Below are 26868 nucleotides of genomic sequence, written 5' to 3' on the forward strand. Positions count from 1 at the left end.
CCAATTATGCATCAAATACTGAACAGGAGCAGCAACAAGCTACACATGCAGTAAGTTGGACACACAAACACTTAGATTCCATCTCTACCAAACAATCTGATTAGTGCAGAAGACAAGGGAGTACCTACATATGAAATCTGCCCAGGAGCTAAATTGGCAGAGATGTCAAGTTAACAAACCGTTCAAAGTCACCCATCTCCAAAGGGCACTTCTCATTGTCATAAAAGTGCTTACAACCTAAACATGAACCCTATGCCTAGCTTATAATTTCTTCAAGAAACTGCAAAGAACCACAGACTAGTTATTCATATCAAGTTTCCATGCAAAATGGTCCAAGAATTTATTTGAAATACCTGACATATGAAGTGAAAGAAACTTGGCAAACTGCAATTACACTAAAGTTTTAAACCAAGAATTCAAATTAGCCTGCTCCTGAAGCTTCACCATCCTAATTCCTCAGGATGTCTTTTCTATAATAATTTTAAGTGTAACGTTGCCCACAAACCTTTGGATCATGGTTGCCGAAGTCAGACACACCACTTAACCTTGCGGTGGAAGAAACTAGCAGCGACTAAGTCTCAGTTGTATAATAAGCACCATATGAGCACTATTCACTGAATACTCCCAGGAGAGGCAACTGAGGTGATACATTCCCCACTTTGCAATATGATCTTAAGACTTTTGCGCCTTGATGTTAAAAATGCCAGCTAGTATGAAGACTGAATCATACCCATTGTTTTTGTGTAAACAAGTTAGAGGGCTGTTCTCTGAAATTCAATAGATCTAGTTAGTTAACATGACTACTGTGTTTCTAAGTGCTTGGGTTTGGTGGGTGGATTCCAGAGCTATTTCAAGGCCAACTAAATCAAATGTACTTTCATAAAACTGTCATTTAAAAAGAATTCAGAAACTAAGCAGTAGAAGAGGACCATTAGAAATAGAGGGGAATGCTATGAGGTGGGGCCCGGTGGAGGCAGAGGAGAAACTGCAGGAGGGCAAAGTATAACTAGCAACATACTTTCCATGATGCTCCAGAATATGGGTCTAGTGGGATTAACTTGAATTTTCTATAAAACAGATTGATCATCAAGATTCTTGATTCAGGTTTCCATCAATGACAAAATTGAAAACTTGAAAACTTTAACAAGAGAGATTTGAGAAGTGGAAGGCAGGCAGCAAATCTCTCAAATATTATCCTTGCATTTCAAATTCCTGTTTCAGACTGTGAAAGAGAAAAGGGAACATGTCAGGATATAGTTTTCCAACCTACGAATTCTCTTTTGAAAGCCTAATTCATTTAAAAAATGTTTTTATTGAGCTGTAACATACAATGATCAAGTGTACACACCTTAAGTGTACAACTTGAATTTTACATACACATCCACCTGGGTTACCAACACCCAGATATAAAACGTTCCCAACACTCCCCATGTGCCCCTTTCCAGTCAATACCCACCCCGCCAGATATAACCACTATTCTATTATCTTTTTATTAAGACACATAAATTAATGTAAAATTCAGGTATGGAAGAGCAAAAAAAAACCCAGCCATTACCTTTTCAAGTAAGCATGTACATTCCCAAAGCCATGGTATTTGGCTAAATACACGAGCACCCCTGTCGCGCACCGTCCATCTCGCTGCCGACAGAAACTGCAGTTGCAGATTCCTCGACAAGGTGGGCAATGCCAGTTCTGAAGGAGAATTGTGAAAAGGCGCAATTAAATCAAACCTTACCTTTCCCCCATACTTATCTGCTCCTTTTCAACCCTTGAAGGTGAGTATTGTCTATTACATTTAAACCTTTTCTTGGATAAAAAGCTATATGATTGTTAGTTATACCTAATGTTTCCTTAGGAAACCAGGAGAGAAAGTTACACAGCAGCTACCAAGGATACATGGAGAATCATTTATCTGGGTAGTTCAGACCTGAACACCGTGGATGCAGCTCATGCCTATGCAATGCTAACATGTGGATTAAACTGCCTCCTCTAAAAGAACAGCACATCACAGTAAGGGCTCAATCCTTTCACCTGTGCCCTTTTTCTGGCCTCATCAGCTTGTGGCTGACCTTCAAGCCTACCTCTTCAAGGCACCTACCGCATCCAGCAGAGCATCCCTGACCTCTTCACCGTATCGGTTTCGAAGGCAGGGACCACAGAACTGGCCTCGGACACCCCAGCAGTCTGGGTTTCTGCAGTTTGTTTTGGTATCAATAGTTTTCTGGCGGCATTGATGACAAGTAGAGCCCTACAAATAACAAGCAAATTAAAAAAAAAAAAAAAAAACACTGCTTTTTATAGAGAAAAATGGCATATTTAAAGAATGTGCTTCTTTGTGGTAGAGTCTGATATTTTGTCTTTGAATCTTATTTCATAGCTGCATAAACATGTATATGCTACAAGCATGAAAAATATCTTAAGCACAGTGATCACTTCAATTGGCAGACACAATAGTTAATATTATCAAAACTACTTTAAGAAATGATCTTATCAGTCGGATGTCGGTAGCTCAGACCTGTAATCCCAGCTACTTGGGAGGCTGAGGTGGGAGGATTACTTGAGGCCAAGAGTTTGAAACCAGCCTGGGCAACGTAGTGAGACCCCGAGACCCATCTCTTGAAAAAAAAAAAAAAAAAAAGAAAGAAAAAGAAAAAGAAATAATCTTATCAATGCAAAAAAAAAAAAATACCTGCCTAAATCCATTTTTGTCTTTAGCACACCACTCAGCACCTATCTACGTATATACACATAATATATATACAAAATAAATATATGTTGAATGAATCAATTTCTAAATCAGGGGGAAAGATTTAACACCACTGCAGACTTACAAAACAGATAATTCATGTGAAAGAGGGCCAAATACTAGGGATACTATAAAAAATCTTTTCTTATATGGAAAAACACATAGGCACATATCCCATATGCCAAGCCCTTTAGAACCCAGTAACACTCTAGGACAGAAGTTCTCCTTCTTGTCACAGACATTTACATTCTCAGATGTAACATAGAGGCTCTTACCAGTGAACGGCTATAGATCTTCTCTCGACTGTTGTTGCAGATGTTCTCCAACTCTTCCTCTGTAATTTCTTCCACCGGGCGAATTATATGTGGAAGGGTCATGGGTCTAGAGCGGCGACTTCTGGGCATGTCATCTTCCTGTGAAACAAGGAACGTGAAACAGAGTATCCTTACGGCGCTCCCCACGTTGTATCTCGGATATTTTATTTGTAATTACTTCACAGAAAATTCAACCTGGAAATCTTTCTTAGAGCTTATGGAGAGAGGGCAAGTCATAAGCCTCCTGTAAGGGTAACTGGACAACATTATGGAAATGATTCCTACAACTGAGAAGAGCCAAAGGAAACCTGACTCTCACTGACTAATAAAATCACCAACTATGTTTATGTAACATTACATTTAACATGGATCATTCTGTGTTGAGGCTGTGTGTGTACCTGAGCCATGTATGTGACACTGGGCCTACAGTCAATGAAAAACAGAAGAGGAGCAAGTACAAATGCAGACAACTCACATTTGTGCAGCCATCCATGGTCTTCCTCTTTCTCACTAACATGTACTTATCCTCTTCCTCTTCTTCCTCTTCCTCCATAGGTAAATCGCTAAGGGACCCGAGGACCCGGGACCTTGACCTGGTAAGAGGACGAGCTCTCCGTTCAGGGTTTCTCCTGGAAGCAGCACCTGGGAATGTCCGCCTTCGGGGTCTCTTTGAGGGCTAAACAAAACACATATGATGGAACCCATTTATTCCATAATCAAGAGAAGTAGCACTTTAGAAAACCCACACCTCCTCCTTATCTAAGGATGTTTTAAGTAAAAAGAGAGCTCCATCTTCGCATTTTCTTTGTTCTGTCTATAATGCATGGAAAATAAGCCCAAAACCCATCTAGCCACTGTAAGTTTGCTTTTGTAACACCAAGCCCAGTTTCTTTCAAATTGAGAGGTGATCTATTTATTCTTCCTTCCACTTAAGAAAGATGTAAGAACTGATCTCGCATTCTAACTTTTCTCTGATGTCTCTTGAGCCTTGGAACATGCTAGTGGTTTCTATATTACACAAGAGAGGAATGTATATGTACGTATGGTTTCCCTTCTTCCCTTCCTGTGTGTTTGCTGCCTTTCTCCTGGGGGGAGGCAGGGAAAAGAAGTCTTGTCTTTTGTACCACAGTAAACACATGAAATTCCCAAGTTGCACCTGCTTAGTTCCTCAGAATATAATCATATATATTAGGCCACAACTCAGTTAAAAATTTTTGTTTTCCTCCTTTTCTTCATTGTCAGATTTTAAAAACATATATTCTGTATGGGAGGATTGTGCTAAATCTGGGGATACAGAAAGAAGTTCTCAGTCTTCATTCCCTGTCCTTGAAGGGCTTAGTCTAGCTGGGAAAGAGAGAAATAACCAAAAAGAATTTGAGGCTGGGCGTGGTACTGGTAGCTCAAGCCTGTAATCTCAGTGCTTTGGGTGGCGGAGGCAGGAGGATCGCTCGAGGCCAGGATTTTGAGACCAGCCGGAGCAACATAGCAAGGGAGATCCCCATCTCTACAAAAAATTTAAAAATTAACCAGGTGTGTCAGTGTGCACCTATAGTCCCAGCTCCTTGGGAGGCTGAGGCCGTGGGGGAAGGACTGAATGAACTCCAGCCTGGGCAACAGAGCAAGCCTCTGCCTCAAAAAAGGGAGGATCTGAATGCTATAGGAGTCCAGCAGGGGAAGGCCAAACCCCCCAGGATGCAAGGAAGACCATCCAGAGATCCACTAGTTCCCCTTCATCTGTCTACAAAATAAGGAAACTGCATTTTAAGATATAACAGAAAATTACCTTAGGCCTGCCCAAAACACTACTATACAAACAAGGACTTCTACTTACTGAGCTGGGGCCTGGGAGGGAACGTCTTCCAGGGAATGAGCCAGGGAAGCTTTCTAATTCTGACATGAGTTTTGCAAGCTAAAAAGGGAGGAAATTAAACAGAAAGCATTGGTTTAGAGTAACTGCTGAACATAAGCAACTAACTTGTAGAAAATACACTAGCACATCTCACGGTATTATATTTAATAATAAGTTGACATATTCAAAGGGTTTCTGATTTCCCCTATACATTTAACCCAGTGTTAATCTATTTATAATAGACTAAGAAGATAAATTAGTTCAGGGAAAGAAACACATTTTAAAATACAAATTATTAAGACTTCACAACTACACAGAAAATAATTCTTAGGACACAGGGATAGAAACAAGTCACTTAGAGGGGAAGAATTCTAACACATTCAAATTCAGATACCTACCATTGCTTTGTTTTGCTTTATGTTTAAAGCCCTTTTCTCCAAAAAATTCATGCCACTTTCATCTTCTGAATCAGAACTGGAGTCTGTCACAGAACTAGCTGAGGGTTGAGGGGGCTCTGCTTTTTTGCTGGCTGCTCTCCTGGTGTTTCGTGCTGGAAACTTCATTGCCACCCTGAGAGGTCCAGAGAGTCTGCACTGGCTGCGAGTCCTACAGCCTTCTGGGACTGACTGCAGCCGCTAGTTAATCAGAACAATCGAGTCATTAACGACTTGATGACCGGTGGACAAGCTGTACCAGTCTGACTACAAAATCCCTTTTAAACAAAAGACACTTACACCCAATGACTTTTGACTGAACACTGACAGCTCTGGGTAACAAAATCAGGAAGTACAATAACCTGAGTGTAGCTTAACGCCAGGCCAGCCTATCTGGGCCACATTGTTACAAGCTGTCTTTACAGCCCCTAGGTTCTGAGACATTTCTTAAAGCGTGAGAATTGTGCTTTGGTGCCAGGATTTCACAACAATATGAAAATGCCTGCCCCTGTTGCCATTTCTTTAAAAATAGATCATGTATTTTAAAGGAATTCCTACAGAAACAAATGTGTTCTCCTATAAACATGGCTTTAATGCTTACAGCAGTATCAAACTGAATTAAAATGTCTTCTCTAATCTACTTTTTAAAATGTAATAAAATATACATAAAATTTACCATTTTGACCACTTTTACGCATAGAGCTCAATGCCATTAAATAAATTCATGTTGCTGTGCAGCCATTACCAGCATCCATCTGCAGAATGTTTTCATCTTCTCCAGCTGAAACTCCACGCCCAATAAACAATAACTTTCCATTCCCTCTTTCCCCCAGCCCTGGCAACCATCATTCTACTTTCTGTCTCTTATGAAACTGACTACTCTAGCGCCTCTCTGATCCACTTTTTGTAAGCTTGAAATATAAAATTTTCCAGATTCCAAAAGTAACGTATGTTTTCATCATTAAAAATACAATTAGTTACTGAGAAACTATAAATCAAAATCATGAGATACCACTTCATACCCACCAATAGAGCTAAATCAAAAAGAAAACAAGTGTTGGCAAGAATGTAGAGAATCTGTAACCTTCATACACTGCTGGTAGGAATGTAAAATGGTGTGGCCACTTTGGAAAACAGCCTGTCAGTTTGTCAAAAGGTTAAACACGTTACCGTATGACCCAACTATTCCACTCCTAGGGATATGTCCACACAAAAGCTTGTACCGGAATGTTCATAGCAGCATTATTCATAATAGCCAAAAGTACAAACCCAAATAGCCACCAACTGATGGATAAATAAAACGTGGTTTATTCACATAATGGAATATTCTGCAATAAAAGGAATAAAGAACTGACACATGCCACAACATAAATGAACCTTGAATTCGTTATGCTGAGTGAAAGAAGTCAGTCACAGAAGACCACATGTTGTATGATTCCATTATATTTATGTCCAGAATAGGTGACAGAATGGTGGTTGCCATGGGCTGGGGCTGTTGGGAAAGAATAGGGAGCAACTGTTTATGAGTATGGGTTCTTTTCTGGGGTGACAAAAATATTCCAAAATTGACTGTGGTGATGATTGAGGAAGAAAACAAAAAATGAGAGAAAAAGAAAATATCACCCATAAGCTCCAAGAAATGAAAGATCCATTTTAACATTCAAAAATTTCTCAAATCCCCCACAGACTTAGGTAATTTTAGTGTTCATAGACTGAGAGAATACAAAACAACAAAAACTTTCATGAGTTCTTAACACTTTTAATCAATTGGCATTTTATTAATCACAGCAAATAATATTTACAAGGAACTGAAACACTGTCCAGCAATTATTCAGGTTATTAATGCTTGGGTCACATCCAGATCTGCAGACTGCCCACAGCAATAAACTCCAATTAAGTGTTGATTTAGACCAGTATCACTTATTAGAGGAAACATCACATTACCACTAACAGATAGTGATAAAACACTTCCTGGCCAGGCACTGTCACTTATGATTATTGTTACTCAAGTCATGATCCATAGGCAGTCGATCCATGTCAGGCCACAAAGAGTCGAAGAGCATGCCCCTGACTATAGATCAGCACACTGCTTCCTCTGTCGAGAAAGTCTTTGGAACAAGAAAATGACTGCAAACGTAAACAGTATGCTCAGGGAGAGTGGGACTGAGGTGCAGCAGCAGTGGTGGCGGAGAATAAAGGTAAGGCAGAGAGCGTAGGAAAAGCCAACCAAGGAGCAAAAGTAGAAGCAGGAAGGAACCAAATTATCATCTGTATGCAAGCTCCTACATATGCGTTATCACAAGTTTTCAAGATGCAGGCACAGGTCTACTATGGGAACCAACATTTATTAAAGGCCTGCTCCGTGCCAGGCACTGGGCTGGGCACTTCAACTTAAATGCAAATGTAGCTAATTTGGGGGACTCGTGTCCTTCCTGGATTTTTGTGGTAATAGAAATCTGGAGATTAGCCAATTTTATCTCACCAATTTCCAAGATTTTCAGAGCCTACAAAATGTTCATGATTTACAAGCAGGGCTATATTAGTAAAAACTGCTTTAAGACATGAAGAAAATACTCAAAATTTTAAAAAGGTCAACAAAATCTTCTGGCATGACTAAAATGAAAGTCATAAGAAATTTTTTTTAAAAAACAAGTATGTCATGCCTCTAAATGCATCTTACTTCTTGATACTGGTGAAATTCTCAAACTCACCATTCCATCTTGTATCTCACTTTCTGAGAAACCGCAAAATGATTCATCGTCAGAGTCGGCATGAAAAATACTGGCCAGTTCGTTAGTGACATCTGGCCTTGGTTTCTGTAAAAATCCACAATGGTCTAACACATCTTGCACCTCACTTTCTGAAAAGCCGCAGAAAGATTCATTATCAGAGTCCTCATAAAAAACATTTGCCAGTTCTTCACTGATATCTGACCTGAATTTAGGTTTCTGTAAAATAAATAAATAAATGTGGTTGTGCATTTTTTTTTCTTTTTCAAGAACCAATTTTCCATAAACCGTGCAGAGAGCAAATCACATTTACAAGTGCACTACAAGAGAATAGCTTTTGTTACAAAGAAAAATGGTTCAGAGGTTTACAAATGATTTCTGAGTTGTTATGGCAAATCATCATGCATGTTAGGTTAGGCGACATTTCAAAAGGATAGAATAAGTAGCTAATCTACCTCCAACAATTACTACCTAGAACCACAGCAAAAAGTGAAATGAAATTACAGTGCATACTGTATTTTCATAAGGGCTGTATAGAAATGTAGGCAAAAAGCAAGCAGTTTTAATCATGCACAAAGCATTTGGGGCATTTTGAGCACTGCAGACTCAATTCTGTTTATTCTCAGGCAGCACTTACCGTGTTTGCAAAATTATCAGAAGCAAAGCTGTCACAACTGTCATCAGAGGATGACGAGGTTTCCATGGAAATCAACTTCACATATGTGAATTTCTTCAAGTTCTTCTTTCCTCTAGGATCCTTTTGCTACAAATGGAAATGGCAATACTATTAAGTGGGATGCTTACTTTATTTAACTAAAGACATCATTTTTGAGTTGAGTAGTTTCAAACAGCACAGAATAGATATGTCCATTTCTTATACCCTACATAGAAAAAGGATTTGCAATTGTTACAAGAAATTTTCAAAACCAGGCCAAATCCTAAGAGATCCCTTTGGAAGAAAATTCTCCTGACATTTATCAATTTACTCAAACATATGTAGAGCTACCTCTCTACCCACCTTAAGAGCTCCTAAGCGCTTAGAATTATACTGAGCTCCATAGGAGTTTATAATGCTAAACTCCTAAAATCCAACTTCTTTTTTAAAAATTAAACTGTACTTCTAAAAGGAAATTTCAAAAGTACAAAATGGCAGAGCAATTTTTCTCCCACAGCCAAAATCAAGCTAATGAGGTATTTTTATGTAAGCTTTAGGCTATGTACTGTGATGTTAATTTCCCAAACTATAAAAACTGGGCAGAACCTCTACTTCAAGATGGCAGGCTTCCAAACAGGCTCTCTTCCAATCAGGAAGGGTACAGTTATTTCCATACAAGTCCTTACAAATCAAATGTATCAACCCAGCCAAGGTCAAACAACACTCTAAGCCCAGGTGGGATATCTGGTTCCATTTTAGCACTTTCTTACCATAGGCTGACATTCAGCTCTTTCTGCCATCTCTTTGCTATACAAGACTGAAGTTTTTAAAAGTCCTTTCATAAGGTGCAAATTACTTGTAGATATAGAAATGCTTCACTCATTCATAAACACTGAACAGCCCTGCACTGCTAATCAGCACCTATCTTGTGTAAAAAGGGCAGCAGTTTCTGCCATTTCTTAACATTTAATGAGATTTCTTAAGTGTTGCATTAGTTCCTGTATTTTTATTTTCTTAAACAGGGCCATGGAATTCAGACGTGATTTATTACACTGAAAACTTTAAAAGGGCAAGCTCTGCTACAGATTCCACAAAATAATGCTACCAGGTCAAGTAGCATTCTGGCCTTCCTTCTTTGCCTAACATTCTGCATTCCAGTGTCTTGCAAATAAAACTATTTTCATGATGATGGTAACCCAACCTCCCTATGCCCCTAAGTAAACTCCACTCAATCATCTTAGCAAGTTTTTTGTCTTTTAGGAAGTTTTTTTCCTTTTAGGAAGGCAGGAAGACATGATAATAGGTAGAGCTACTAAACATAAAAGCAATATGTGAATAGGACACAATGAATGTTAGGAGCTGAAAGGGATCTCAGAAGCCCCCCAAAGGAAAATTCAAGGCCCCAGGGAGGTGTAATAGACTGTGCAAGATCACAGGGCTGGAAGAAGAACCCAAGTCTGCAATCTTCTACAACAGCAGTGCTCCTTGCATTATTGCAGGAATTATCACCATTCACTCATCAATCTACCTGCAAGCACTCAGAGGCCCAAGACGGCCTCAAGGGAGGCATTCTATTGGAAGATGTCAGAGAATATTTACTGAACTTTAACAAGTCAGCACCTGCCAAGAAGTTATTTACCACACAAATATCTTGGGAGGAAAAGACATAGAAAGAAGCAAAGCAAATAGCCATGAATGAGATAACTTTTATAGCAGGAAAGTCATAACTAATACCATTTTACATTAGGTGTTTTTCGTGCCAGGTACTACGTTAAGAATGCTTCCACATCATGCTTAATTCTTTGCAGCGAAGGTGCTATCATCATTCCCACTTAACAAATGAGGAAACTGAGGCTCACAGAGGTAAAATGGATTATTCCGTTTCCACGGTGGCCCAAATTTGAACCCAGGCATGTCAGATTCCAAGACCAGCAACACGTGGCTTTCTTCATCCTAATAACTCAAGCCCAGTTCCACCCAGGCGGTGACTGGACTGATACCACGCCCCCTTCCAGCTACCCCAAGTGAGCCCCAGCCTACCCTTCCTATTTATTTTTAGCTTGTCGTGCTCCTCCTTTCGACCCAACCCCCACGCCTCTACCCTCTCCAGGAGCAGACCCCACTTTCCGGCTTCCGTTACAGCAAAAAGTAACGTTCCATTCAGGGTAACATCCTGCAGCTCAGAGTAAGGCTGGAGGGTGAGGGTGGAGGAAGTAGTGAAGGAACAAGTGGTCGACGAATGATTTGGCTCTCCAGACCCCTTAACTGCATTTAATCAGTGCCTGAGACTAAAGATGTCTCCTTCCACGTGCGCAACCCAAGTTCTAGGAGACCGGCTTGCAAAACCTTAAAACTTCGAACTCTCTGGCCCTCAGCAGTGAGAAGCGGCCGCAGCTCTTGCTAGGGCTAAGAGGCGGCGGGGAGCGCGCCCGAAAGCCACCCGCGGCGAGCCACGCACTCGCCCGGAGTCGCGTGCGGGAAAGGGCTGGGCAGCTGCGGGCAAACTCCCAGGGGACGGGGAGACCGGCTCTGACCCGCGGACACAATCGGGGACCTGCCAGCCCCTAGCTGCTGTCCGGCCTCCGGCGGGCGCACGTGCCGCGGGCTCCCCAGCGCTGCCAACCCTCCTGCAAACGGCTCAAATCTCCATACCGCCCGCACGCCGGGTGCGCACTCCCGGCGGGAACGTCCCCCTAGCCGTGAGTTACCCCAGGTGCACAAAATCTGGGGCTTGCCCCAGCTGGCGACGCCCAGGCCGGCCACCAGTTGATAAGCAGCACCTAGCTGCGGAGTTGGAGAGTCGGCCAGCGTTCAGCCCCACCGCTCCCGCCCCTCGGGTTCGCCCGCCCAGCCCTCACCGGCACGCGGCGAGCATCCATGCTGGCGGCGGGCGCCCAGGCCGGCGCTCAGAGCAGCGACAGCGAAGCAGCCGCGTGCGCAGCGGTCCCACCAAGCAGGCGTAGCGGGAGCCCAGCGGCCGGCTGGCAGGGCGGGCCGACCAGGGCCCGGGGAGGCGGGGCTCGAGCCATCTTTCCCGCGTTGGGATGCAGGTCCTGCAAGCTGCGATAACTACCAGACGGGGCGCATGACCCTCTCGAATCCCAGAAAAAAACTCTACCCCCTCAAATATTCTCATCTTCAAGCATAGCCTTGGAAAGTCCTAAAATCCACTTTGAAAATGTCGTTTTTTGGGGGCTGCTAGGACCTCTCTCTATGCAGCTGCGCGGTCCTGGGCGAGTGGCGCGAAAGTGGTTCGTATTGCCCCGGAGTTATCAGGCTGCTTTGCATGAATTCCCCGCTGGCAGAGGGAAAGGAGCCCGGGGCAATCAAGAGCAGCTCGGGTGTGGCGACCGTCACGCGCCCTGGCTCCTAGCACTGTTACTGCTGCGTGCGGTTTAGCTTATAAAAAAAATCATAGTGTCCGTCAGTAAATCCACTCTTCATTATCCGATTCCCAGTCCCTCGGTGTAGCACCTCTTATCTGGTAACCACACCGTTATCTGAGGCAACAAAATGTAAATCCCGACCTTTCTTTACAGAAAGCACGGGAAGACAACTTGTTTTACATAAGACTGGTGGTTTTTAAGGTAGAAAAAAGCTGCTGCAGTTTGATGGAGACTTACCTGTGGTACAATAAATCTTTAGAGATTATCTGTGGGACATAGACGTTGAAGACTGAACTGTGGCTTGGCGATCTTTTCTCCCTTTAGAATTTACAGTTACCTGAGTCAGACTGAACGAAAGATATTGTTGCCCTGTTAATCAAACTTGGCATTACGATGAAATAGCTAAAGTGTGAGGCTTGTGTGTGAAGAGCAAAAAACTTGCTTTTCGAAGAAAAAAGGAACTGGGTTGCTTTAAAAGACCCTAATTATAACCTTACATTTAAAACAAATTCTTGAAATGAAAACATTCGCATTTTCCCCTTTATTTCAAAACTTTCTCTCGGGAATAATTCCTTTGCAGTAAGAGAGCCTGGGTGGACGCACTGAGTACCTCTCTGGAGTACTGAATACAAAAAATGAGCCAGTAAGGCCAATGGATTGGAAGGAATCTTCCAGCCCTTCTTAAGCATGCCTGTCCAGTGGTCACTGCCACTGTTAAAGGGACAAAGAACGATGAATTAAAATTGTCATTAGTGTCCTTGGGAATACAATTTTGTGCCATTAAAACTAAACATATGAGAATTTGGAATTGCCAAACTCAACAAGTAGGGGAAAATTAAGTCATTTTGCCTGTGAAAGGTTCTGATAAGGAAATTCCTACACTACAAAATAATTTGGTTTACAAGTTTTTTTAAGGATAAGATCTATGGTCTATCAGTCTTTTTAGTAATCAGAAAAATGCAAATTAAAACAAGGAGATAGCTTGTTTTAATAGATTTTACCCGTGTAAATGTTTAACTTTGGAGAGCAATTCTGGAATACAGGCATACTTTACTGTGCTTTCCTGTATTGTGTTTTTGTTACAAATTGAAAGTTTGTGGCAACCCTAATTTGAGCAAATCTATGAGTACCATTTTTCCAATACCATATGCTCACTTCCTGTCTCTGTGTCACATTTTCATAATTCTCATGTTACTTCAAACTTTTTCATTATTATTGTATCTGTTATGATCATAAGTGATCTTTGATGTTACTGTTGTAATTCTTTTGGGGTGCTGTGAAGCACACCCATATGAGATGGCAAACTTAATCGTTAAATGTTGTGTGTGTTCTGACTTTTCCACCAACTGGCTGTTCCCTTTCTCCTTCTTTCTCTCTCCCTCTTCTATGAGGCACAACAATATTGAAATTAGGCCAATTAATAACTGTACAGTGACTTCTGAGTGGTCAAGCAAAATGAAGAGTCCCGTGTTTCTCACTTTAAATGAAAAGCTAGAAATGATTAGCTTAGTGAGGAAAGCATGACCAAAGCTAGTCTTCCTGTGCCAAATTGTTAGCCAAGTTATGACTACAAAGCAAAAGTTCTTTTTTTTTGAGACAGAGTCTCACTCTGTTGCCCGGGCTAGAGTGCCATGGTGTCAGCCTAGCTCACGGCAACCTTACACTCCTGGGCTCAAGCAATCCTCCTGCCTCAGCCTCCCAAGTAGCTGGGACTACAGGCATGCACCACCATGCCCGGCTAATTTTTTCTATTTTTAGTAGAGACCGGGTCTCCCTCTTAACTCAGGCTAGTCTCTAACTGCTGACCTCAAGTGATCCTCCCTCCCCCTCAGCCTCCCAGAATATTAGGATTACAGGTGTGAGTCACCATGCCCCACCAAAGCAAAAGTTCTTGAAGAAAATTAAAGTGTTCTTCCAGTGAACACATGAATGCTAAGAAAGTGAAACAGCCTTATTGCTGATAAGGGGGAAGTTTTAGTGGTCACAGTAAATGATCAAACCAGCACAACATTCCCTTAAGCCGAAGCCTAATCGAGAGAGAGTTCCTAACTCTCTTCAATTCTCTGAAGGCCGAGAGAGATGAGGAAGCTGCAGAAGAAATGTTTGAAGCTGGCATAGGTTAGCTCATGAGGTTTAAGGAAGGACACCATAACAAAAAAGTGCAAGGTGAAGCAGCAAGTTCTAATGTAGAAGCTGCAACAAGTTATCCAGAAGATCTGGCTAAGATTGTTGATGAAGGTGGGTCCATAAACAACAGATTTTCAAGGTAGATGAAACAGCCTTCTATTGGAAGAAGATGACATCTAGGACTCTCATAGCTAGAGACAAGTTAATGCCGGGCTTCAAAGCTTCAAAGGACAGGGGGACTCTCTTGTTAGGTGACTTTAAGTTGAAGCCAATGCTCATTTACCATTTCAACAATTCTAGGGTCTTTGAGAATTATGCTAAATCTATTCTGCCTGTGCTCTCTAAATGGAATAAGCCTGGATGACAGCACATCGGTTTTCAGCATGGTTTGCTGAATATTTTAAACTCACTTTTGAGAACTACTGCTCAGAAAAAAGATTCCTTTCAAAATATTACTGCTCACTGACAATACACTTAGTCACCCAAGAGCTCTGATGGAGATGTAAAAGGAGATTAATGCTGTTTTCATGATATAACATCCACTCTGCAGCTCATGGATGAAGGAGTAATTTTGACTTTCAAGTCTTATATAATTAAAAAATATATTTTGTAAGGCTATAGCTGCCATAGATAATGATTTCTCTGATAGATCTGGGCGAAGTAAATTGAAAACCTTCTGGAAAGGAGTCACCATTCTAGATGCCATCAGGAACATTCGTGATTCATGCGAGGAGGTCAATGTATCAACAATAACAAGAGTTTGGAAGGAGTTGATTTCAGCTCTCACGGGTGACTCTGACAGGTTCAAGACTTCAGCAGAGGTAATAACTGCAGATGGGGTGGAAATAACAAGAGAACTAGAATTAGAAGTGGAGCCTGAAGATGACTGTGTTGCTGTAATCTCATGATAAAACTTGAATGGACAAGGAGTTGCTTCTTCTGAAGGAGGAAAGAAAGTGATTTCTTGAGATGGAAACTACTCCTGGCGAAGATATTGTGAACATTGTTGAAATGACAACAAAGGGTTTAGAATATTACATAAACTTAGTTGATAAAGCAGTGCCAAGGCTTGAGAGGACTGACTCCAATTTTGAAAGACATTCCACTGTGGGTAAAATGTTATCAAATAACATCTCATCGTACAGAGAAATCTTTCCTGAAGGGAAGAATCAACTGATACAGCAAACTTCATTGTTGTCTTATTTTAAGAGATTGCCACAGCCACCGCCACCTCCAGCAACAGCTACCTTGATCAGCCACCAGTATGGGGTAAGACCATCCACAAGCAAAAAAGTTATGACTCAATGAAGGCTCAGATGATCATTACCATTTTTTAGCAATAAAGTATTTTTAAATTAAATTTTGTACATTTTTTAAGACAAAATGCTATTGTACATTAATAGACTACAGTATAGTGTAAACATATCTTTTATATGCACTGAGAAACCAAAAAGCTCATGTGACTCACTTTATTGAGATATGCACTTTATTGCTATAGTCTGGAACAGAACCCGAAATATCTTGAAGATATATCTGTATTTAGTAAACCCCAGCGAAACCACTTCAAGATATATATCCTAGAACACTTTTTCACACTGTGGGTTGAACCTGTTGTTGGATTGTGAAATCAATTTAGTGAATTGCAAGTAGCATATTTTCTTCTATCTTTGCATGTGTGTACTTTTTTTAAACTTTATTAATTTTATTTTATTGTGGTTGGTAAAAACACATAACGTGAGCTCTACCCTCTTAACAATTTTTTCAGTATATAATACAGTATTGTTGACTATAGGTACAATGTTGAATATCAGATCCCTAGAATTTATTCATCTTGCTTCACTGAAAGTTTATGCTCATTGATTAGTAACTCTCCATTTCCCGCTTCCTCCAGCCCCCAGCAACCACCATTCAACTCGTTGATTCTAGAGTTATATACCTCGTATACATGGAATCGTGCAGTATTTTTCTGTGTTTCTTTCAATGAAATAGAATATGAAGGTAGTAAGTATGAGCATTGTTTCCTGAAACTTTTGTTTTGCTTTTGTGTGTTTGTGTATGTACGGGATAAAATGTATTTCATACTGTGTTTCATCATCAACAAAGTTTTCAAGGTACTGTCCTAGAGAATGTGCCCAATAAGTCTTGTACTGATGTTCTCTCATTTATTCGTTCAGTCAAAGATTGCTGAATGGCTATTATGCCAGGCACTATTCTGAGTACTGGGGACACAAAGTCCAGGGAGTTTATGTTCAAATAACATAGTGTCAGGTGTGATGACTTCTGAGAAGAGAAATAAAAGCAAGGTGAAAACTAAAAGCAGGATAAGGGGCTAGGAAATGAAAGAGGTACTCATTTAGATAAGAGAAACCAGAGAGTCTTCTCTGAGGAAGTGATACCTGATCAGGAACCTGAACAAAGTCAGGGAGGAAGCCACAGGAAGAAGAGGAAAGTGCTGGTTTCAGACAGAGCAGAGCGAACAGCTGGCTCAAAGGCTGTCAGGCAGCGCACAGCAAGGAGCCCCGCACTCCGGACTACAGAGAGCTAGGCGAAGAGGGAGAGAGGCCAGATCACTCGGGGCCCCCTGGATTTATTCCAGGTATGGTGGGAAGTCATTGAAGGATTTTGAGGAGCGGAAAGACCCAATCTGACGCCGTGGGCTGTGTGGGCTGTAAACTGACAGGGAGCCAAGAGTGAAGGCTGGGACACGTAGCAGCTCCTGGAGGAGAAAATGGTGGCTTGGACTGGGGTAGTTGTGGCCTTGGGAGAAGTGGTCACATTTAAGATATATTATTTTGAAGTTAGAGCTAATTGGACCTGAGGGATGAATAGTTCATTCATATTAGTATTGTGTATCATAGTAAAATATTACAAACAACCTACATGCCCCTAAGAAGGGAAATGGATACGCGAACAGTGGTATATTCATACAGTGGAATTTGAACAGTAGTTCAAATGAATGGCAAAGCTTACTTGCATTAAGGTAGAGAAATCTTAACAATGTTGAATGAAAAAGAAAATTGCAATGGATCTGTAACATATACACTGTATGCAAATTTTAAAAACACAAAACATACCTAAGTCATGAAAGGATAAAAATATGGGCAAGCAGTATTGTATAGAGGAGGAAAAGATGGGGGAAGGAAGGGAGGGTAGGGCCTTTGATGCTATCATTAATGCTTTCTTTAAAAACAGAAACTGGAGTTCACGTGACCAGCCTGAGCAACACAGCAAGACCCCAGCCCTACAAAAAATACAAAAATTAGCCAGCCGTGGTGGCACGTACCCATAGTCCCAGTTATTTAGGATGCTGAGGCAGGAGGATCCCTTGAGGCCAGGAGTTTGGGGTTGCAGTGAGCTATAATGACGACACTAAACTCTGGCCCCAGTGACAGAACAAGATCTTGTCTCAAAAAAATTAAAAATAAAAATAGAAACTGTATGAAGCAATTTGGCAAATTGTTACATGTGGCAAATGCCAGTGGTGGGTACATGGGTGTCTTTTGTGTTATATTTTTACTTTATGTGCTTTTCTTTGTATCTGAAACATTTCATAATTTAAAATGTTTAAGTTTTGAAAAGTTTGTCCTGCCAATCTATGTATATACATATTGTAGTGTTAAGTATGCAGTTCCTTTACAGGGTCCTATAAATGAGAATGCAAATTTGTCTTGCAATTTTAGGTGCCCCGTAAAGGTTTTAAGCCACTGTATTAATCACACCCTGGTAAATATTTTCATTTTAAATGAAAGACACAAGATGAGTAAGCATGGAAAAATCAGTGTGCAGGGAATGATGCGGGTCCAGGCAACAGCAACAGGGAAAAGGGAAAGACATTTCATAAGCACATAGCTGGTGTGTACAGACAGTATCTAGCATGAGGGCTGTGAATAAAACAGGTACTCAGTTAATACTTATTTCCAACTAAAATGATTGTGGAATTTTAAATCTATAAAGCATTCTAAAATATCAGCCTCTTGTTGAAGAACTTTGAATTTCTTGGGCTACTATGAACTTTAAGAATTGTTGTGTGTTGCCCTGTAGCTTTTATTCACCTTGCAGAAAGAATTCTGGTTCCTAGTATTAAGTTTACAACATAACCCTGAGGGTCTGAGCACTCAGCCCTTGCATAATGAGGTGAACTAAAGTCAAACTGTAATTCACGGTGATTGGTTTTAGGACAAAGAACGCAACCACTAATTAGACATATCATTTTAGATGAGATTTCAAAACACCGCTAATGTCCTAGTAGATGTGCTGCTCTGAGTCTCGCACACCTATCTTTCGGGCAGTGTAACACGAACCCAAGCAGCTCTGTACACCAGAGCTTTGAATAGACCAGACAGACACACCTGGAGATAAAGGGCTGGAGTGTTTTCACTGTGTTTGTGGATACAGACAGGTTGCAGTCTGCCAGGCCACAAATCTCTATTTTAAAGAACCCCTAATTATCGATTTACCTCCCCGTGCCTGCTTTCAGGATGCATAAAGGCAGAAAACCTAAAAGGCCTAAAGTTATGCTTCCATTGCCAAAAGCCGCTCTGTGGGAGGGCCCAGCCCATTACCCCGCCTCCGCCTCCGTTTCCTTCCCAAATGCCTGCTAGCCAAACTGTATTGGTATGTTTGCTTTTGATTATATGTCAACATTGTTTAAAGTAGGTCAGTTTGCTGACATCTAACACTTGATTAGAGAAACGAATATGGAAAAATGAATACAAATCTGGCCTTCTTTAACAAGAGGAAATATCTGTTTTTTCATAGCTGAGCATTGTCCATTGTGAAAGTAAGCATTGGAAAGTCAAGCTTTGATTACTGAATTAGTCAGTTCCAACACTATGGAAGCTGAATTATTAATACAACCAAAACCTAACTCTGACTACCTTTTTTTTTTTTTAATATGGAACACTTCACAAATGTGTGTGTCATCCTTGCGCAGGGGCAATGCTAACCTTCTCTATATTGTTCCGATTTTAGTATGTGTGCTGCTGAAGTGAGCACCTGCCTGCTTTTACCATCCACAATTCCCCTCTGATGTCTTCTCCCTTCCATAACCTTTTTTTCTTTTTTATTTTGCACTTGGCAAAGTTTTTGTTTGTTTTTACTTAAGAGTATTTTGTTTTTAATTTGATCATCTCCCCCTCTGGAAACACCCCAAAAAGCCATGGGCTATCCCCTTTAGGATTAAATGAAAGAACTGTAAAAATGGGGAAGCTTTTTCCCATTTCAGCAAGACTAGCATCTGCAACTGTAAGAGTCACCAAACAGACCTTCACTTGTGCCTGAGGGCACGATGGGGTGATGTGAGTCGTAATAACAAGGTGCTTTGCTGGTGGAGACCGCCAGGCAGAGGAGCAGAAAAGAGGCACTGACAGACGTCGTAGGGGCAATTTAGTGGCAACCAAGGAGATCACAGGCATCTCTTGAGCTAGGATTTGAAAGGCTTAAGGAGTTTGGGTTTCATCCTGAAGGCAATAGGGTTATGAGCAAAGGAACAATATAACAGAATTTACATTTTAGAAAAATAGCTCTGGCAGCTGGGTGAAGAATATGCTGGAATGGGACGAGGCTGGATGCTGAGGAAACAGGAAGTCATTCCAGCAATCTAGATGAGAAATCATGAGAGCCTAAATTAATATTTTTCAAATGGGATTAGAAGGCGGGATGAGCATGCAACTGGATATAAGAGATGTTAAGGGGGTCAGAGAGAACAAGAATATAACCAGCAGGAGAGGAGTGTGAAATGGTGGGAAAAAAGAGATTTAGAGTGCTGTAATAAAAGAAAGAGAATCTCACTGGCGTCCTTGAAAAACAAGCCAGTGAACTGCATTCATAATGCTATATGAGTTTGGAGGTATATTTTTAAAATTATGTGAAAAACTGAAAACCATGATTATGATTCCAATAATCCAATAGAAGTTAGGAGTAAAAGTCCAACACTGGTTTCCAGTTGGAATGACATAATTACTAGAGGAATACAGTATAAGAAAGACCCCATGTTAGCGGACCTCCTGTCTGTAACCATCCACTGTGTGCCCAGTGCTATGCTAACAGACAGGAACTGAGAGCAGGACGACAGGGGATCTGGTTTTCATGGGGCAAGACCCACAGTGAGCTGAGCGCATGCCTACAATACTTTAATTCTTAGAAATTTATTTTTTAAATTTTCTCATTCATTTAATAGATACTTATATACTTAATAAACTTTATAACTTTAATTACTTTAATAAGCATTTAAATAATAAATACTTAAATAATATACCAGCAGTGTCGATGTTAGTTAAAAGTGCCATTTAGTCTGTATGTTGTAGCATGGCAGGAAGGAATTGTAGCAGAACTAGAGATGGAATTGATATTGCCAGGAGGCTGTGTACTCTAAGACTGGAGAGCACACTTTAATACTACTCCATGATATCATCTCTAAATACAGTAGCTCGATATGCTTTTAGGAGACTTTTTTGTTTCCTAACAAGGAACAGGAATGTGAGCTCATGATCATAAAAGTGGTATTTGAATTATATTGGCCTAGGGCATCTTTGAAACTGTAGAATGCAAAGAGATATGTGTTTTTTCAGGCTCAATAATATCATCTAAAATGTATTAAGTACTTCATGTATGTCAGACATGTACTTATTTAATCCTAATGCCAATTTGTGAGGGAGGCTTAGATTATTATCTCCATTTTATAGATAAGGAAACTGAGTTACAGAGAGATTAACTTGCCCAAGGTCATAAAACATGTGGTAAGTGGCAGAGCTACTTTTGAACTCAGGCAGAATCTATGTCTTTACCATTATGAGCCAGACAGTGTCTGAATGCCCAGCCCCAGCAGCTTAAGCACCACATTTGATACATGATAATGCTCCCCTGCTCCTGGCCACCAAGGATTAGCTGCTTGACCTACTGGCTGCTGATCCACAATACCTTAGTGCCCTCACATATACATAGACAAGGTGAACTAAGCCAATCATCTTCTTTTTCTTGGTTTAGTTAACCTCTTATTAATACCAGGAGAAAATAACCAGCCGATGGTGAGACTGAAGGTGATACCATGCCCTGAGTCCATGGCAGGCCAAAGCTTGCCGTGAGGCAATGTTATGAGGAAGCAGAAAAGACAGAATGGCCAGTGAGGAAGCTTGGTTGCTTAGGACAGTGTTGAGGAGAATTACCCAGAACTTGGAAAATTAGAAAGTATAAAAACTGGTTCCATAGGTCATGAATACTAGTTGGAAATTGGTAAGGCCTAGTTATTCTGGTTATTGTCTTTCAGAGTGAGGGTTTCAAAGATCCAGTGTAGCTTGTTATCAGTGCTGTGATGGTATTTCCATCTCTACTGTTGGAGCCTGGTCGAGCTGGTTCTATCTGGACTCCTCCTTTACAGGTTAGAGACTAGAAGTCTGGGAATGGGTTGTATTAGTTTCCTAGGGCTGCCATAACAAATTGCCATAAACTTAGTGGCTTAAAATAACATAAATTTTTTATCTCATGGTTCTGAAGACCAGAAATCTGCAATCAAGATGATGGCAGGGCTGTGCTCTCCTCCAGAGCTTCTAAGAGAGACTTAAACCTTAAAAAAAAAAAAAAAAAAAAAGCCATACCAAGCCATATCAGACATATCATAATTAAACTTCTGAAAACTAAAGATAAGGAAAATATTGAAAGCAACCAGAGTAAAAGGATAACTTGCTAATGAGGGGAAAATTAAAATGACTATATTTCTCATCGGGAACCATTAAGGCCAGAAGGAAGTGGCACAATATTTTTACAGTGCTGAGAAAGAGAACTGTCAACTCAGAACACTATAAGCAAAGACATATCCTTCAGAAATAAAGGGGAAATCAAACATTCTTGGATTAAAAAGACTAGAAAAATTTGTGGCCAGCAGACCTATTTGAAAAGAACAGCTAAAAGAAGTTCTCTAAACAGAAAATAAATGACAAAAGAAGGAACCTTGGCACATCAGGAATGAATAAAGAACATATTAAGGAAAAATATGGATAAATACAATAGGTTTTCTTTCTCTTGAGTTTTGAAAATTATGTTTGATGAATGAAGCAAAAATTATAACACTGATGTGGTTCTAAAATGTATGTAGAGGATACATTTAAGGCAGTTATATTATAAACAGGGGAGGGCAAAGGGATGTAAGAACATTAAGGTTTTATACTTCACTTGAACTGGTGAAATGAAAACAACAGTAGAATGTGATAAGTTATGTATATATAATGTAATAACTAAAGCAAACACTTAAAAAGCTACACAGAGAGGCTTGGCGTGATAGTTCATGCCTATAATCCTAGTATTTTGGGAGGCTGAGTTGGGAGGATGGCTTGAGGCCAGGAGTTCAAGACAAAGCTGAACAACATAGCAAGACCCTGTCTCTAAAAAAAAAAAAAATTAACTGGGCATGATGGGGCATGCACCTGTAGTCCCAGCTACTCAGGAGGCTGAGGCAAGAGGATCACATGAGCCCAGGAGTTTAAGGTTGCAGGGAGTTATGATATTGCCACTGCACTCTAGCCCAGGCAACAGAATGAGACTGTGTCAAAAAAAAAAAAAAAAGCTATACATAGAGATATACTAAAAAACACTTTAGATAAATCAAAATGGAATTCTAAAAATATGTTCAAATAACCCACAGGAAGGGGAAAATAAATAAGAGAAACAAAAAAGGGGAAAAACAGAAAGCAAAAAATAAAATGACAGCCTTAACATATCAGTAATTACATTAAATATAAATCTTCTAATAAATATGCCAACTAAAGGATAGAAACTAGCTGGGTGGATTTAAAAAGTATGACCTCGCCAAGAATGGTGGCTCATATCTATAATCCCAGCACTCTGGGAGGCTGAGTTGGAAGAATTTCTTGAGGCCAGGACTTTGAGACCAGCCTGAGCAAGAGTGAGACCCCGTCTATACAAAAGATCGAAAATTAGCTGGGCATGGTGGCATGCCTATAGCCTCAGCTACTCAGGAGGCTGAGGCAGAATCGCTTGAACCCAGGAGTTTGAGGTTGCAGTGAGCTATGATGATGTCACTGCACTTTAGACTGGGCAACAGAGTAAGAGTCTGTTTCAAAAAAGAAAAAAAAATATATATATATTTTTGTATGACCCAACTATATGCTATCCAGAAGAAATTTACTTTATATATATAGATATTGGATGGAAAAAGATATGTAATGCAAACATCAATAAAAGGAAAGTAAGAGTGGCTATATAAATATCAGATAAAGCAGAATTCGGAGAAAAGAAAATTAACAAAGACAGAGAGGGACATTAGATAATGATAAATCAGTCAATCTACCAAGAAAACATAGTAATCTTAAATGTGTATATGCCTAGCAGTAGAGCTGCAAAATACGAGAAGCAAAAACTGACAAACCTGGAAGGAGAAATAAATCTATAATTATAGTTGGAGACTTCAATAGTCTTCTCTCAACAAGTGATAGAACAGCTAGACAAAAAGTTAGCAAGGATAGAGAAGAACTCAACATAATCAACCAGTAAGATCTAATTAACTTTTATAGAACACTCTGCCCAATAACAGCATCGTACACATTCTTTTCAAGTGCCCAGAAAACATAATCAGGTATATCATACTGTAGGTCAAAACAACAAACCTTAAGAAATTTAAAAGAATGTAAATCATACAGAGTGTGTTCTCTTGACCATGATGAAATCAAAGTAAAAATGAATAACAGAAAACTGAGGGAAATTTCCAAACACTTAGAAACAAAGCAGCCACTTCTAAATAATACATGATAAAAAGGAAGTCTCAAGGGAAATCAGAAAATACACAGTACTAAATGAAAATACATCAAAATTTGTTTATATTGTCTATATTTGCTATATAGAAAATCTCAAACAATCTGTAAAAAACCCCCAAAACTCTTCTAGAATAAATGTGTTAAGGAAGATTGCAAGAAATAAGGTTAATCTTAAAAAACTCTTACAGACATTGGCCTAGGCAAAGAATTTATGAAGAAGACCCCAAAGGCAATCACAGTAACAACAAAAATAAATAAATGGGACCTAATCAAATTAAAAAGCTTCTGCACAGCCAAGGAAACTTTCACGATAGCAAACAGACAACTTACAGAATGGGAGATAATATTCTCAGGCTACGTATCCGATAAAGAGCTCATAACTAGAATCTATATAGAATTCAGGAAAATCAGCAAGAAAAAAAATCAAACAACCCTATCAAAAAGTGAGCAAAGGACATGAACAGAACTTTTCAAAAGAAGATAGACTAATGGCCAACAAACGTATGAAAAAATGCTCAACATCTCTAATCATCAGGGAAATGCAAATTAAAACCACAATGAGATATCACTTAACTCCAGTGAGAATGGCCTTTATCAAAAAGTCCCCAAACAATAAATGTTGGTGTGGATGTGGAGAGATAGGAACACTCATACACTGCTGGTAGGACTGCAAACTAGTACAACCTCTGTGGAAAGTAATATGGAGATACCTCAAAGAGCTACAAGTAGAACTATGATTTGATCTAGCAATCCCATTACTGGGCATCTACCCAAAGGAAAAAAAGACATTCTATAACAAAGACATCTGCACCTGAATGTTTATAGTAGCACAATTCACAATTGCAAAGATGTGGAAACAACCCAAATGCCCATCAATACATGAGTGGATTAATAAAATGTGGGTGGTACATATATATATATATATATATATATATATATATGTGGAGTTCTACTCAGCCACAAAAAACAATGGTGATTTAGCATCTCTTGTATTATCCTGGATAGAGCTGGAGCCCATTCTACAAAATGAAGTATCACAAGAATGGAAAAATGAGCACCACATGTACTCACCATCAAATTGGTATTAACTGATCAACACTTATGTGCACATATAGTAGTAACATTCATCGGGTGTTGGGCAGAATGGTGGGGAGGAGGGGATGGGTATATTCACACCTAATGGGTGAAGTGTGGGGATGGACATGCTTGAAGCTCTGACTCAGGTGGGGCAAAGGCAATATATGTAACCTAAACATTTGTACCCCCATAATATGCTGAAATAAAAAAAAATAAATAATAAAAAAAATCAATTATGGCCAAGCATGGTGGCTCATGCCTGTAATCCTGGCACTCTGGGAGGCCAAGGCAGAAGGATCGCTTGAGATCAGGAATTTGAAACCAGCCTGCGCAAGAGTGAGACCCTGTCTGTCTCTACAAAAAATTAGCCAGGTGTGGTGGTGCATGCCTGTAGTCCCAGCTAGTGGGGAGGCTGAGGCAGGAGGATTGCTTGAGCCCAGGAATTTGAGGTTGCAGTGAGCTATTATGACACCACTGTACTCTAACCTGGGTGACAGAGCAAGACTCTGTCTCCAAAAAAAAACAACAACAACAAAAATCAATTGTATTTCTATATATGAACAATGAACATATGGAGACTGAAATTAAAAATACATTACCATTTACAATAGTACCAACAAAAAAGAAATATTAATACTTAGGTGTAAATCTAACAAAATATGTAAAGGACTTTTATTTTGTGAAACTACACAATGCTGCTGAAAGAAATTATAGAAAATATAAACAAATGAAAAGAAATACTGTGTTCTTGGATTGAAAGACTCAATATCCTAAAGATATCAATTCTCAAATTGATATACAGTTTACATAATTTCTACCCAAATCCCAGCAAGCTTTTTGTAGGTATGAAAGGAAAAGGAAGTAGAATAGCTAAAACAATTTTTAAAAAAGAATAAAGTGAAAGAAATTGGTCTACCCAATTTTAAAATTTACTGTATAGCTAGAGTAACCAGAGTGTGGTATGGTGGAAGGATAGACACATAAATCAATGGAACTTCTTTTGTGAACCCAGAAATAGGTCACCACAGAGATGCTTAATTGATATTTGACAAGGGTGTGAAAGCAATTCACTGTAGGAAAGATAGCTTTTTCAACAAACAGTGCTGGAGAATTGTACATCCATAGGCAAAAAATGAACCTCAATCCAAGTCTCATAACTTACACGAAATGAATTCCAAATGTATTATGAATTTAACTGTAAAATGTAAAACTATAAACCTTTTAGAAAGCAACATAGGAGAACATCTTAGGACTTAAGGGTAAGTAGAGTGTTCTTGGACTTGACATCAAAACATAATTCATAAGCGAAAAATTGATAAATTGAACTTCATCAAAATGCTTTGTTCTGCAAAAGATCCTATTTGGCCTATGAAAAAACAAGCTATAGAGGATGTTGGCACTTTATTTTTTTTTTTTTTTTTTTTTTTTTTTTTTTTTTTTTTTTTTTGTTGAGACAGAGTCTCACTTTGTTGCCCAGGCTAGAGTGAGTGCCGTGGCGTCAGCTTAGCTCACAGCAACCTCAAACTCCTGGGCTCAAGCGATCCTACTGCCTCAGCCTCCCGAGTAGCTGGGACTACAGGCATGCGCCACTATGCCCGGCTAATTTTTTCTATATAGATTTTTAGGTGTCCATATAATGTGTTTCTATTTTTAGTAGAGACGGGGTCTCGCTCAGGCTGGTCTCGAACTCCTGACCTTGAGCAATCCACCCGCCTCGGCCTCCCAGAGTGCTAGGATTACAGGCGTGAGCCACCGCGCCCGGCCTGTTGGCACTTTAATACAGGACT

At 40.0% G+C, this 26868-nt stretch overlaps 1 protein-coding gene and 1 non-coding gene across 3 annotated transcripts; both read right to left on the bottom strand.

The window, feature by feature from the left end:
- Positions 1–1050: 1050 nt before the first annotated feature.
- On the bottom strand, positions 1051–11606 carry CDCA7 (cell division cycle associated 7). Of its 2 annotated transcripts, XM_069470815.1 has the most exons (10): positions 11586–11606; positions 8710–8835; positions 8055–8291; positions 5308–5544; positions 4892–4969; positions 3536–3736; positions 3022–3159; positions 2099–2248; positions 1556–1692; positions 1051–1222 (listed from the first exon to the last, which is right to left on the bottom strand). In XM_069470815.1, exons 1-10 carry the CDS (start codon positions 11604–11606, stop codon positions 1192–1194), a joined length of 1356 nt encoding a protein of 451 aa, XP_069326916.1. In that variant the 3' UTR covers positions 1051–1191. The 2 variants fall into 2 exon arrangements, with proteins under 2 accessions (XP_069326916.1, XP_069326926.1); XM_069470825.1 differs by lacking the exon at positions 8055–8291.
- A 7522-nt stretch (positions 11607–19128) lies between these two features.
- LOC138387848 (U6 spliceosomal RNA) lies at positions 19129–19235 on the bottom strand. The gene has a single exon (XR_011233995.1). It is a non-coding gene; the product is annotated as a U6 spliceosomal RNA (small nuclear RNA).
- Between the last annotated feature and the right edge of the window lie 7633 nt (positions 19236–26868).

Source organism: Eulemur rufifrons, chromosome 1 (assembly GCF_041146395.1).
Source record: "Eulemur rufifrons isolate Redbay chromosome 1, OSU_ERuf_1, whole genome shotgun sequence".
In the NCBI taxonomy this organism is placed as follows: Eukaryota; Metazoa; Chordata; class Mammalia; order Primates; family Lemuridae; genus Eulemur; species Eulemur rufifrons.

Bases quoted from the DNA above. Each gene is read 5' to 3' on its own strand.
- CDCA7 (XM_069470815.1), bottom strand. From the start codon at position 11,606: ATGGATGCTCGCCGCGTGCCG. The intron at 5,545-8,054 runs GTGAGTTTGAGA...CTGATTAACTAG, and splicing joins GTGAGATACAAGATGGAATG to CGGCTGCAGTCAGTCCCAGA. The intron at 1,693-2,098 runs GTAGGTGCCTTG...ATTCTCCTTCAG, and splicing joins GGGATGCTCTGCTGGATGCG to AACTGGCATTGCCCACCTTG.